The following is a 13671-nucleotide window of genomic DNA, read 5'->3' on the forward strand; positions in this document are numbered from 1 at the left end:
AGAGTAAAAACAAGTTTAAAAAACATAAATATAATAAATATTTATAATAAAAATGAAATATAACAATTCAAATTTCAAATCACTCCCCCTTTCCCCAGAATTAAAATAAAAATAAAGAACAAAGATAATAGGCATCGCCTTGTGCCAAAATGCCTGAACTATTAATATATAAAAATATTTATCTCACATGGCGAATGACAAAGGAAACAAATCAAAATGTCCGATTCGCCATTTTTTTATTGCTTCACTTACAAAAAAAAAAAAAAATGGAATAAAATGTCATCCAAAAGTCATAAACTCCCCAAAATGGTATCAATAAAAACTACAAATCATCCCACAAAAAGTAAGCTCCACACAGCTCCCCAGAAATAACTATAAAAAAAAAAAAAAGGGGAATATGGCGAAGAAAATAAAAAAAGTCCCCCCCCAGTATTAAAACACAAGAAAAAGATATAAATGACATGTGGTATTGTTGAAATCATACTGACCCGAAGAATGAAGGTAACAGGTCAGTTTTGCCGTATGGAGGACATCATAGAAAACAAAATCCATAAAACTGTGGTGAATTTCCGACCCACTTGGATTTTTTTTCCAGATTCCCACTACATTTTATGCAATATTAAGTGGTGCCGTTAGAAAGTACAACTTATCCTGCAAAAGACAAGACATCGTAAGCCTATTTGAACAGAAGCATAAAAAAGTTATGGCTCCAGAAAGACAGGAAGGAAAAAAACTAAAACGAAAAAATTGAAAGCTCTTCTGGGACTCAAGAGGTTAACCTACAATTTTATTATCCTGAACCATTATCATTTTTTATTCATCTGGATTATTATTTTTATAATATATTTTTATAATACATGTCTATTAGCCTCTGGTAATAGATTAACCCATACACTGCGAGGGCTCTGGGTATTAATACCGTCCACATCAGTGTGCACACAAGGAATCTGTACAGGAGGATTGCCAGCCCAATATTTTTCATATTTTTTTTAAACAAGAGGTATAATAATAAAATAAAAAAATAAAACCACATTTTTTGTCTGACTTTTTTTTGTTTACATGGCACTTCTAATACGTGACCCTCTTCTTCCCGAGTCCTGTGGGTGGGAACCAGTACTATAAAAGTACGAAGTCCCTTTGAGTTTTCTCCTGCTCATCTGTACCAGGAAGACCCATTTCAGTGATTTACACAGCACTGGAGCCTGGCTGATGGGACATATAAAAGGTGGCAAAGTTGACTTAGTCGCACGGATATTACCTTACGGTTGCTATGCCAACCAGCCGAGCCGAGACTTTGGACGCTGAGCCATTACGGGCCCTGGCTTGGTGCCTGATCAGAGGTGTAGGCAAGGGATTTAACCCCATGCATACTGGCACTGCTCACAGCCTGTGACTTTTTATGGTGTCCGGGCTCCTGTTTGTGCTTCCTTGCCTGAACTCTATACCAGCTTGTTAACCCTCTGTGTTCCGACCTTGGCTAATTCCACAGGTTTTCCTCCCATCTACTGATTTGGTTATATCTGTACCCTCCTGGTTTTCACTTTGGCTAAGTTGATTATCCTATCTGCTTTCCTTCAGTCATCTGGTTTGGTCTGCTCCTGCCAGCTTGCACCAGTTTTCTGATGCCTCACTCCACAAAAGTAACCTGGGTCCCTAGAAGTCAAGACCGAGCTGCCTTGCCGTGGGCTCTTGTGAATATCTACGGGTTGCCTTAGGCTAGTTTCACACTAGCGTTCAAATCTTCCAGCAGTCCATCACATTTGGCATAGCCGGAAACGGCCGGCACACCAGCAGACCCCATTGACTATAATGGGACTCGCGGGGATCCAGCCTGTTTTCAGCATTTGTGTTGGGATTTGGCCTGGACAAAAACTGGAGCCAATCCCAGAAACAGGCCATTCCCATTATAGTCAGTAGGCTCTGGCGGGGAAAAGCAACGCGATGAACTCCGACAGGCGATTCCTCTGCCAACACAGTCTGCCGGAAGTGTGAAACTAGCTTTAGACTCTATAAAACTGAGTGGCGTATGCCAGTAGGTAGCCATTTCTGAGTTTGTTGCTGTGATTCCGGTCCGGGATCTACACAGTCATTTCTGGCAGGCGTCTGCACTGTGTTACGTGATGTGTAGAGCGCAAATCGCAATAATCATGGAAGGCTGACGTTTCTCTAAACCTTCCTTGATCCTTGGCCATTCCAACAACAGTTGCAGATAATGGATGCTATAAAAACACTACCACACTGTCACAGCTATGACCGAGAAATCTGAAAAAATTTCGGCAATAGCATGGCATCCTTATAGAAGCACGACAGCACACGCCGGTCATTTTAAGAAGACCTTTATTTACATTTTTTGGTAATTTTTTTTTTTTTTAGTTCCTTTTAGTTCAGGGAGGTTTTTTTCATATTTGTAAATACGAGGAAATAAAGAACCACGGAGATAATGATTATAATGACCCCAATAACTGTAGCAGCAATGTTCAGGTTGAAGGCTGTACGAGAGTTCCGGTTGGCCAGGGCGGTGTCATTCTGGTGACAGGCATCACGAGTCTATAAAAAAAAGGAGAAATTCATTAGTGCAATAGGGAGCATCAAAAATCCTTGACCTATATCTGTGCAGTTATATCTATTTCTGGGAAATAGGGGTGCAACTTTATAGGCTGTAGTGGTTGCATTTGTGACCAGGTGCTAAAGTCTAGGTGGCTCAAAGGCCCTCCTCCCACATTTGGCCGTTCAGAGCACGTCATGCAGAGTCCTGATGTTAGCGTCTCGACCTTGTATATGATAAACAGGATAGATGAAGCTCCAGGACTATTGACGAGTGGTTGAGCCTTACATAGAGAAGACCGGGCGCTACTGTTGATAGATCCCCGTATATCGCATGAGATCCGTTTTTGGTTTGTTGTTGGATCTTAAAGAATGAACAAGGTCGATACACCCCAAAATAAAATTGTTCTTCAGCTCAGGGTCTGATTTATTTTGAAGGTCTGGTTTAAGGTCTGATTTATTTTGAAGGTCTGGTCTAGGGTCTGATTTATTTTGAAGGTCTGGTCTAGGGTCTGATTTATTTCGAAGGTCTGGTCTAGGGCAGTGATGGCTAACATCTGGCACTCCAGCTGTGGTGAAACTACAACTCCCACGATGCACACTTACTTGGCTGTTCTCAGAACTCCACAGAAATGAATGGAGCATGCTGGGAGTTGTAGTTTCACCACAGCTGGAGTGCCGGAGGTTAGCCATCACTGGTCTAGGGTCTGATTTATTTCAAAGTCTTTTCTAGGATATGGTTTATTTTTAGGGTCTGGTTAGTAGTTAGAGATTTGGCATACAATTTACCATGGAACAGTATGTATAAAACCAAAAGCTAAAGCAAAAATGCACAAAGGAGATAAAAAAGCAAAAAAAAAAAAAAAATCTCAGGTAAAAAACTAAAATCAAATAAAAAAAACAAATATGAAAAAAAAAGGAAAGTAAAAAAAAAACTATAAAAAAAAAGCTAATACAAATTGCAAGAACAAAATCACAACGTCAGAATGTAAGGTTAACCCCTTCAGGACCCTGCCAATTTTCACCTTAAGGCCTCATGCACACGGACGTTTTTTTTCACGGTCCGCAAAACGGGGTTCCGTTGGTCCGTGATCCGTGACCGTTTTTCCGTCCGTGGGTCTTCCTTGATTTTTGGAGGATCCACGGACATGAAAAAAAAGTCATTTTGGTGTCCGCCTGGCCGTGCGGAGCCAAACGGATCCGTCCTGAATTACAATGCAAGTCAATGGGGACGGATCCGTTTGATGTTGACACAATATGGTGCCATTTCAAACGGATCCGTCCCCATTGACTTTCAATGTAAAGTCTGGAGTTCTGTTATACCATCGGATTGGAGTTTTCTCCAATCCGATGGTATATTTTAACTTGTAGCGTCCCCATCACCATGGGAACGCCTCTATGTTAGAATATACTGTCGGATATGAGCTACATCGTGAAACTCATTTCCGACAGTATATTCTAACACAGAGGCGTTCCCATGGTGATGGAGACGCTTCAGGTTAGAATATACAAAAAAACTGTGTACATGACTGTCCCCTGCTGCCTGGCAGGTGCTGCCAGGCAGCAGGGGGCAGACCCCCCCCCCCCCTGTTTTTAACTCATTGGTGGCCAGTGGGCCCCCCCTCCCCTGTTGTTAACTCGTTGGTGGCCAGTGTGCGCACCCCCCTCCCTCCCTCTATTGTTTTAATACATTGGGGCCAGTGTGCGCGCGCCCCCCAACCCCCCCTCTATCATTTTAATACATTGGGGCCAGTGTGCAACTAGAGGGAGGTTGGGGGGGGGGGGGGGGCGCGCACACTGGCCCCAATGTATTAAAACAATAGAGGGAGGGAGGGAGGGGGGTGCGCACACTGGCCACCAACGAGTTAACAACAGGGGAGGGGGGGGGCCGCACAATGATATTCAAACTGGGGAGGGGGGGGGGGTCTGCCCCCTGCTGCCGGGCCGCCCTGATCTCTTCCAGGGGGATATGAGGGGGGTAATTGTACTATCATATCCCCCTGTAAGAGATCGGGTGCTGCCAGGCAGCAGGGGGCAGTCTTGTACAAAGTTTGCAGTGTATTCTAACTAGAAGCGTCCCCATCACCATGGGAACGCTTCTGTGTTAGAATATACTGTCGGAAATGAGTTTTCACGAAGTGAAAACTTAGATCAGAAAAAGCTTTTATGCAGACGGATCTTCGGATCCGTCTGTATGAAACTAAAACCTACGGCCACGGATCACGGACACGGATGCCAATCTTGTGTGCATCCGTGTTCTTTCACGGACCCATTGACTTGAATGGGCCCGTGAACCGTTGGCCGTGAAAAAAATAGGACAGGTCATATTTTTTTCACGGCCAGGAAACACGGCTCACGGATGCGGCTGCCAAACGGTGCATTTTCCGATTTTTCCACGGACCCATTGAAAGTCAATGGGTCCGTGAAAAAAAACGGAAAACGGCACAACGGCCACGGATGCACACAACGGTCGTGTGCATGAGGCCTAAGGCTGAATGCACACGGCCGTGGAACACAGATGTGAGCGGTCCGTGGTATCCCGGCCTGGCATCCTGCTGACAGGATGTCATTGGTTGCTTTGACGCCGTGCAGTTTATGCTGCCGCTGCACTACAGTAATACACTCGTGTGATCTATACGAGTGTATTACTGTAGTGCAGCTAAAGCATGAAGTGATAACTTTAAAACGCTTTTACTTATCCAGGCCATTCTGCGACTGTTTTCTCGTCACGTATTATACTTCATGACAGTGGTAAAATTGAGTAAAAAAATGTTAATTTTTATTTATAAAAGAAAAAATCTAAACTTTGGAAAAAATTTGCAAATTTCCAAACTTTCATTTCTCTACTTTTATAACAGATAATAATACCTTCAAAAATAGTTACATTCCCCATATGTATACTTCATGTTTGGATCATTTTGTGAATGCCATTTTATTTTTTGGGGACGTTAGAAGGCTTAGAAGTTTAAAAGCAAATCTTGAAATTTTTCAGAAAATTTCTAAAACCCACTTTTTCAAGACCAGTTCAGGTCTGAAGTCACTTTGTGAGGCTTACATAATTGAAACTACCCAAAAATGACCCCATTTTACAAACTACACTCCTCAAGGTATTCAAAACGGATTTTACAAACTTTGTTAACCCTTTAGGTGTTCCACAAGAATTAATGAAAAATAGAGATACAATTTCAAAATTTCACTTTTTTGGCAGATTTTCCATTTTAATCAATTTTTTCCAGTTACAAAGCAAGGGTTAACAGCCAAACAAAACTCAATATTTATGACCCTGATTCAGGAGTTTACAGAAACACCCCATATGTGGTCGTAAACTGCTGTATGGGCACACGGCAGGGCGCAGAAGTAAAAAAGAATGCCATACGGTTTTTGGAAGGCAGGTTTTGCTGGACTGTTTTTTTGACACCATGTCCCATTTGAAGCCCCCCTGATGCACCCCTAGAGTAGAAACTCCAAAAAAGTGACCCCATTTTAGAAACTATACCCCTCAAGGTATTCAAAACTGATTTTACAAACTTTGTTAACCTTTAGGCGTTCCACAAGAATTAATGGAAAATAGAGATACAATTTCAAAATTTCACTTTTTTGGCAGATTTAGCATTTTAATCCATTTTTTCCAGTTACAAAGCAAGGGTTAACAGCCAAACACAACTCAATATCTATGGCCCAGATTCTGTAGTTTACAGAAACCCCCCATATGTGGTCGTAAACTGCTGTACGGGCACATGGCATTGCGCAGAAGGAAAGGAATGCCATACGGTTTTTGGAAGGCAGATTTTGCTGAACTGGTTTTTGAAACCCATTTGAAGCTCACCTGATGCACCCCTAGAGTAGAAACTCCAAAAAAGTTACTCCATTTTGGAAATACGGGATAATGTGGCAGTTTTGTTGGTACTATTTTAGGGTACATATGATTTTTGATTGCTCTATATTACACTTTTTGTAAGGCAAGGTAACAAGAAATAGCTGTTTTCACACAGTTTTCATTTTTTGTTATTTACAACATTCATCTGACAGGTTATATCATGTGGTATTTTTGTAGAGCATGTTGTCATGGACGCAACAATACCAAATATGACTACTTTTGTTGTTTGTTTCAGTTTTACATAACAAAGCATTTTTTTAAATGATTTTTTTAGTGTCTTCACATTCTGAAAGCCGTAGTTTTATTTATTTTTTGTACTGACTGACTGTGTAGGGGCAAATTTTTTTCGTGATGAGATGACGGTTTGATTGGTACTATTACAGGGTGCATATGACTTTTTGATCGCTTGCTATTATACTTTTTGTGATGTAAATTTCTTTTTTTACACAGTTTTTTTTTTTTTTAACGGTATTCACCTGAGGTGTTAGGTCATGTAATATTTTTATAGAGCAGGTTATTACGGATGCGGAGATACCTAATATGTCTACTTTTTATTTATTTATGTAAGTTTTACCCAATGAATTCATTTTTGAAACAAAAAAAAATCATGTTTTAGTGTCTCCATAGTCTAAGAGCCATAGTTTTTTCAGTTTTTGGGCGATTATCTTAGGTAGGGTATAAATTTTGCGGGATGAGATGACGGTTTGATTGGCACTATTTTGGGGTGCATATGACTTTTCGATCGCTTGCTATTACACTTTTTGTGATGTGACAAAAAATGACCTTTTTACACAGTTTTTATTTAAACTTTTTTACGGTGTTCACCTGAGGAGTTAGATCATGTGGTATTTTTATAGAGCCGGCCGTTACGGACGTGGCTATACCTAATATGTATACTTTTTTTTAAATTTAAGTTTTACACAATAATATTTTTGAAACAAAAAAATATCATGTTTTAGTGTCTCTAAGAGCCTTAGTTTTTTCAGTTTTTGGGCGATTATCTTAGGTAGGGCACGATTTTTGCAAGATGAGATGATGCATTGATTGGCACTATTTTGTGGACTTTTTGATCGCTTGCTATTACACTTTTTGTGATGTAAGGTGTCAAAAGGGGTTAGGTCATGTTATATTTTTATATAGCAGGTTCTTATGGACGCGGCGATACCTAATATGTATACTTTTTTATTTACTTTTTTAGTTTTACACAATAACAGCATTCAAAAAATAAAAAATAAATATGTTTTAGTGTCTCCATATTCTGAGCCATAGTTTTTTAATTTTTTGGGCTACTATTTTGTACTATATTGGTACTATTTTGGTGCCTTGTTGATCGTTTGGTGTTGTACCTTTAGTGATGTGAGGTGACAAAAAATGGTTTATTTTGCATAGTTTTTATTTTTTTTATTTTTTACGGTGTTCATCTGAGGGGTTTGTTCATGTGATATGTTTATAGAGCCGGTCGATACGGACGCGGAGAAACCTAATTCATTTTTTTTCCTATTTTTTACAATTTTTTTTATTTTATTTGGGGAAAATGACGTTTGTTTTTTTAGTTGAAACTTTTAATTTTTTTTGGGGGGGGGGAATTTTTTTAAAACTTTTTTTCACTTTATTTTTTGTCCCACTTTGAGACTTCAACTTTGAGGGGGGGGGGGTCTGATCCCCTTTACAATGCATTCCAATACTTCTGTATTGGAATGCATTGGCTGTATGAGGTATTCCTCAGTGTGTATTACTCATACAGCTTCCTGCCTGTGAGATTCAGGGGGCTGGATCTCACAGGCTTTCCATTGGAAGGCAGCCCCGATACCTAAGGAAGGCATCGGGCTACCTTCCATGCCATCGGGTCCCTGTCACAGCAGCACGGGGACCTGATGGCAGCTCCGATCCCCGCCCGACATCGCACATGCCACGGTCAGTGCTGACCGCGGCACATGAAGGGTTAACGTGCCGGCATCAGTGATTTCACTGATGCTTGCGCATGCAGCCTGGGTCTGGCTATCAGTGACTGCCGGACCCCTGCCGCGGATCCCCATGAAGTACATGTACGGCACGGGTCTTTAAGTCCTGCAAAGAAATGACGTAAATGTACGTCATGGGTCCTAAATGGGTAAAAAAAAAACAAAAAAAACAATTGCAGTGAAAAAATTAAATTAAAAAAAGTTGCAGAGAAAGTAAATTGCAAAATAACGGAAATGTTAAAGAAAAAAAAAACAGCAAAAGGATAAAAACATTAGTTTTGGCTAGTGGGTCTGAGCCTGGAAAGGGTAAACTATATATTTTTTTGCGTTTGTATCCGTATTTTTCCATAGCAATGTGCACCTGCATAGGGTTGTGCTGACTGAACCCCCCACATATTTTTCTTTGTAGTATATATTAGATTATGCTGTCTTTTTGAAGGTTTAGTTTGGAACAAATGATTGGATAACCTTAATGAATAAATAAAATAAACACAAAATAGAAAAAACATGTATACATCAAAAGTGTTCGCTGGGGGGGTGAAACTCTTGCAACGCCCATCAATTGGCTGTTGTGCTACGGTGAGCCTCGCAGCTAAATAAAAACACGTCACCATCCATTGGAGAGCAGCTGTGCTTATCATAGCTCAACCTCATTCACTTGAATGGGACTGAGCTGAGCCTATCACAGACAGGTGCAGTTCTCCTGTATGGCAAAATGAAACAAAAGTGTACTTTTTGGTATTGCCCTTTTTTATCAACACAGCAAGCTGCTGCGGGGGTTCTTCGGAGACGGCATTGCAAGATACTGCAGTCTGCCCGTCGAACCTCGATGACAATAATTGGGTCCACCAGAGATCTAGCCATTTTTGTCTGTCCGATTCCCAGCATGCTCTGCCGGAACAGCCTGCCAGAAAGGGTAGACGGAGATGTAAAAAAAGCCTTAGGATAGCTCAGTGATGAGCACTTGTGCCTTGTGGTTCTGGGTTCAAATCTGACTTGGGGCTCATGCGCCACCCGCTCCGTGCATTGGGGACTGCATGTGGCTGCCACAGACGGGTGCAGAGCCATTCAACTTGAAAGGGTCCGTGATCTGTCCAAACAAAATTGAACATGTTCTATTTTTTTGAGTTGTGGAGGCATGAACAGAAAAGTACTTCGTAGTGCTTCCGTAGGGTGCCATAGCTCTGCTCCTTCTGGATTGAGGACCCATTCAAGTCAATGGTTTCGCATCCGTGATGCGGTGCACAAACGGCCTGTGCCTGTATATTGCGGTCCTGCTGTTTGTGAGACGTAATACGTGGCCGGCCGCCACATGTTCGTGTGTATGAGCCCTGAGGCTGGTTTCACATATGCATTACAGGATCTGGCAGGCTGTTCCGGCAGAGGCTGGGTACTGCCGCTCACAGCGGGTGTTCACTGACTGTAATGGGACCTGATGGAGATCCGGCTAGATTCTGGCATGAGGGTCAGCATTCCACCGGCAAAAACTAGTACAAGCATCGTTTTTTTGTCCGGCTGAATCCTGGCACTTATGCCAGAAACCAGCTGTATCAGCGCTGGGTCCCCTTATAGTCAATGGGGTTTGGTGGTGCACTGGCTGTATCTGGCCATGCTGGATACTATGAGCTCTGCTAGGCTGTTCCTCTGCCTGCCAGATACTTTAACGCATACGTGAGAGTAGCCTAAAGGCAACATTTGCATGAAGTCTGTGTGCTCTCCCTGTATTTGTGATGGCTTCCTTTGGGTACTCTGATTTCTCCCCCCAAAAAATACAGAAAGATTTTAAGCCTTAAAAATGAGCCTGTTAAGCCCTGCAGATTTTATCAGCGCTATATAAGCAAATGAAATTAAAAATTAAAAAAACAAAAAACAAAAACATATCTGCTATTAGGGTAAGGCCCCATGCACACGACCATGTCCGTTTTGTGGACTGCAAACTGTGGATCCATAAAACATGGACACTGGCCGTATGCGCGCCGCATTGCGGTGCAGACCGCTTTAGTTCAGTTGGTCCACGATCTGCATGTTGCTGTTGAAGAAAGGACAAGTGCTTCTGGGTCTGTGTGACCGCGCGGCAAAAGATAAGACGTGTCAACATGCAGATTGTGGACCTATTGAAGGGAATGGTTCAGCACCACGATGCGTTGTGAACACAGCCAGTGTCCGTGTTTTCTGGATCTGCAGCTTGCAGTCCGCAAAACGGACAAGGTGGCCTGCATGGGGCCTAAATGTAGAATTCAAATGTTATTTATAGCTTACAATGAACAGCATAAAAAAAAAAAAAACATTTTAGTTATAGGCACCAATGAAAAATATATGTTGTCCTGCAAAAAATAACAATTCTACAACGACAATAATAACAACAAAAAAGAAAACGCTATGGCCCTTGGAATATAATGAAAAAAAATTGCTTAGTTCGAAATTGGTTAAATATTAAAAACATAATGAGAAAGAGTAGGCATTTTTTGGGTAGTTACCTTGATGGAGAATAACAAAGCCACGATCCCAAGTGGCAGGCAGCAACAGATCAGGTTCACAATGGACCAGATCAAGTAATCCTTCTGAGGGGCCCGGTAGGATGCTGGCCCGGGCTGCACGGTCACCGCATTTGTAGTGGGTTGGTACATTTTCTTACAGTCTCCCTTTATCCGCAGTTGCAGTAGACTTGTGTGTGACTCCTGTGCTGCTTCTGTTCTTGGCACTTTGGTGTGGTCGGCTTTATGTGTAGGGGTGGAGTTCCGTAGGTCAGGAGTTCTTTGGCCTATTTTACATCTTAAAGTGCACCTGGCAGCCTTTCAAGGAAATAAACGTTACACCATACTTTGGAATTTTTGTTTGGACCAGGAAATTAGTTGCAGGCAATTCTATATCTAGTAAGTCCTTGATATATTTTAAGTTGGGTTCTCTCATTAAAAAGTGGTTTGGGTGCTTGGCTTCATGAAATTAGTGACATGAATGAATCTGTGGAGTCGGGGTGTTGTCTTTGGTAGCACTGTGGGCCACAAGACGGAAGCTTCACCTCTGGTGGCTGAAGTTCTCCATTCTGACAGCTGTTGGACCTGGCTGAGATACACATGTGCACACACTGGAGCAGTATTTCCTGTCTAGGCTGAATCTCCTTCCCTGGCTGTCAGGCCTGGTCCCTGCTACTGGAGTTAGATGTTATAGCGGCTTCTCTCTTTAAGGGACACCATGGATATTCAAATTATGTAACAAGAAATGGCACGTGAGGTGCAAAATGTGTTCCTTATGACCCACCTATATGTCTACTATTTGCTCCAAACTTGTAGCCTTTGGATCACAAATAGTACAAATAATCCCCTTCAAGACCCATATACAAACCTCCCACAGCAAGCAGAGATCTTAAAAACTGTGAGGAATTGAAACCTGAAATATAGTACTGAGTTACAGAACTTTTCATTATGCAACGATTTTTCTTCACTTACCGAAAACCTCTTTTGTTTATCAAGTGCATGTCTTTGTGGTTCTGCAGCGTCCCACTACACGTGTGTGGGCACTGCTTAAAAGCATTGTTTGCTCTAAAAACTGTATTATGCTATATTATGTGACTTTGTACTAATTTACCTGCAAAATCCCTGTTACCAGGCATATAAGGTGTAATTTATACATCCCACCACTAGATGGGGATAAAACTTAGGTCTTATATATATACCTAGGTCAAGCCTAGTGAGGGAGAGAAGATCAGATCAGAGTGGAGATCAGGGTTGAGAATGGATCAGAGTCTAGAGCAGATCTGAGTAGATCAGATTAGATTAGTGGGAGAGAATGCAGAGTGAAGACTCCAAAACACCAATTAGTGAGTGGAGCCAACTTCGCAATGAGGTAGTACCAAGATGTGAGGCGCAGAAGAGCGTTTTCCTTCTGTGGCCGGACTATACACTTGCATCCCTGACCAGAAGGAGAGAGTTTGCCTCCCTGGAATAGAAACAAGCTTCATCGGTGATAACAGCCAATATTGAGGGTTACAGACACCTTTGCACATGGTGGAGGACTTATAGCTTCCGGCAGCCACACCATACTTCTGGGAAACAGGGTAGCTACCTGTCCCAATATTCAGCTTGGAGGGAAAGCTCAAGGTATAGGACTGATCACATAAACAGGAATAAGGTACTCCCCAACCACAGCTCAAACAAAGCCTAAGAAAGCCTGGAAACAGTGGATCTGCAGAATTAACTCTAATACCAACCAGAGACTGTATTTTGTACTGCTGCAACCAAAGTCATCAACAGTAAAAGTTGTGAGTTGCATCTTACCACTGTCTACCTCATTATTACCACTACTGGTTGTACCACCATTAACAGTACTGGCGTCACAACAAAAACCATCAAGGGACTCAGCCGCAACAAGCACCCTAAGCACCCCTAACATCAAGGGCACCTCAACCACCATCTTGGCTGATGCTTCCTACCACAGAGTGCGCCCTGGAGGATTTCGTGCTGTCCACCTCAACACTGTGCTGCCAGCCCAGGGAGGCTTTCTGCTAACCGTGAGTAAACTGATGAACTGTGTGTTATAATTTGGCCCCTCATCGGTCCAACGTGCACCTCACGTGTTGCCCCAGCGCTTCTGGCTGGTTGCAGTTCCTCTTTGGCTGATGTTATGGCAAATTATTAACTATTTGATGATTTATTTAGACGTTTCGATCCGCTTCCTGGGATCTTTCTCAAGCAGTGAAAGATCCCAGGAAGCGGATCGAAACGTTGCGGGTCTGGTGAATAAAGTTTTTCTACTATTTTACGCCTTGGAAGTGCCGTGGAATTTCTTCAGCCTATTATTTGGAGGGGGACCTCCGCTTGTACTTGCTATACAGCTGTGCTGCCCAACCTTCCTCTTTTGTCTCTTGATGATTTTATTTATCTAGATTCTTCTGCCCATTATAACTGACCACACTATTGCTCTTCTTCCCTTTGCTCTTCTGGAGTCTGTCTATGAGAATATTTGCCCATTCATCTAGAAGAGCATTTGTGAGGTCAGACACTGATGTTGGAGGAGATGGCTCAGCTCACAATCTCCATTCAGATGTTGAGGACACGACTTTGTGCGGCCGGTCAAGTTCTTCCACACCAAACTAAAGTACTGGTAGTAACTGGAATGGGTGGACTACAGTACCCTGAAAGATTATCAAAATTAGGGTTATTCACTATAGAAAAAAAGACGACTGAGGGGAGATCTAATAACTATGTATAAATATATCAGGGGTCAGTACAGAGATCACTCCCATCATCTATTTATCCCCAGGACTGTGAATGTGACGAGGGGACATCCTCT

The 13671-nt window shown here is 42.2% G+C and overlaps 1 protein-coding gene across 1 annotated transcript; it reads right to left on the reverse strand.

The window, feature by feature from the left end:
* Window positions 1-2326: 2326 nt before the first annotated feature.
* Window positions 2327-11074, reverse strand: LOC122927097 (dispanin subfamily A member 2b-like). Its single transcript, XM_044278678.1, has 2 exons — window positions 10860-11074; window positions 2327-2547 (listed from the first exon to the last, which is right to left on the reverse strand). The coding sequence occupies exons 1-2, from the start codon at window positions 11007-11009 to the stop codon at window positions 2380-2382; spliced, it is 318 nt and encodes a 105-aa protein (XP_044134613.1). The 5' UTR covers window positions 11010-11074; the 3' UTR covers window positions 2327-2379.
* Between the last annotated feature and the right edge of the window lie 2597 nt (window positions 11075-13671).

The sequence above is a fragment of the Bufo gargarizans genome, chromosome 2 (assembly GCF_014858855.1).
Source record: "Bufo gargarizans isolate SCDJY-AF-19 chromosome 2, ASM1485885v1, whole genome shotgun sequence".
Lineage (NCBI taxonomy): Eukaryota > Metazoa > Chordata > Amphibia > Anura > Bufonidae > Bufo > Bufo gargarizans.

Excerpts from the sequence above, each read along its gene's own strand:
- LOC122927097 (XM_044278678.1), bottom strand. The coding sequence starts at position 11,009 with ATGTACCAACCCACTACAAATGCGGTGACCGTGCAGCCCGGGCCAGCA. Across the intron at positions 2,548-10,859 it reads CTTTGTTATTCTCCATCAAG|ACTCGTGATGCCTGTCACCA; the intron begins GTAACTACCCAA and ends TTTTTTTTATAG.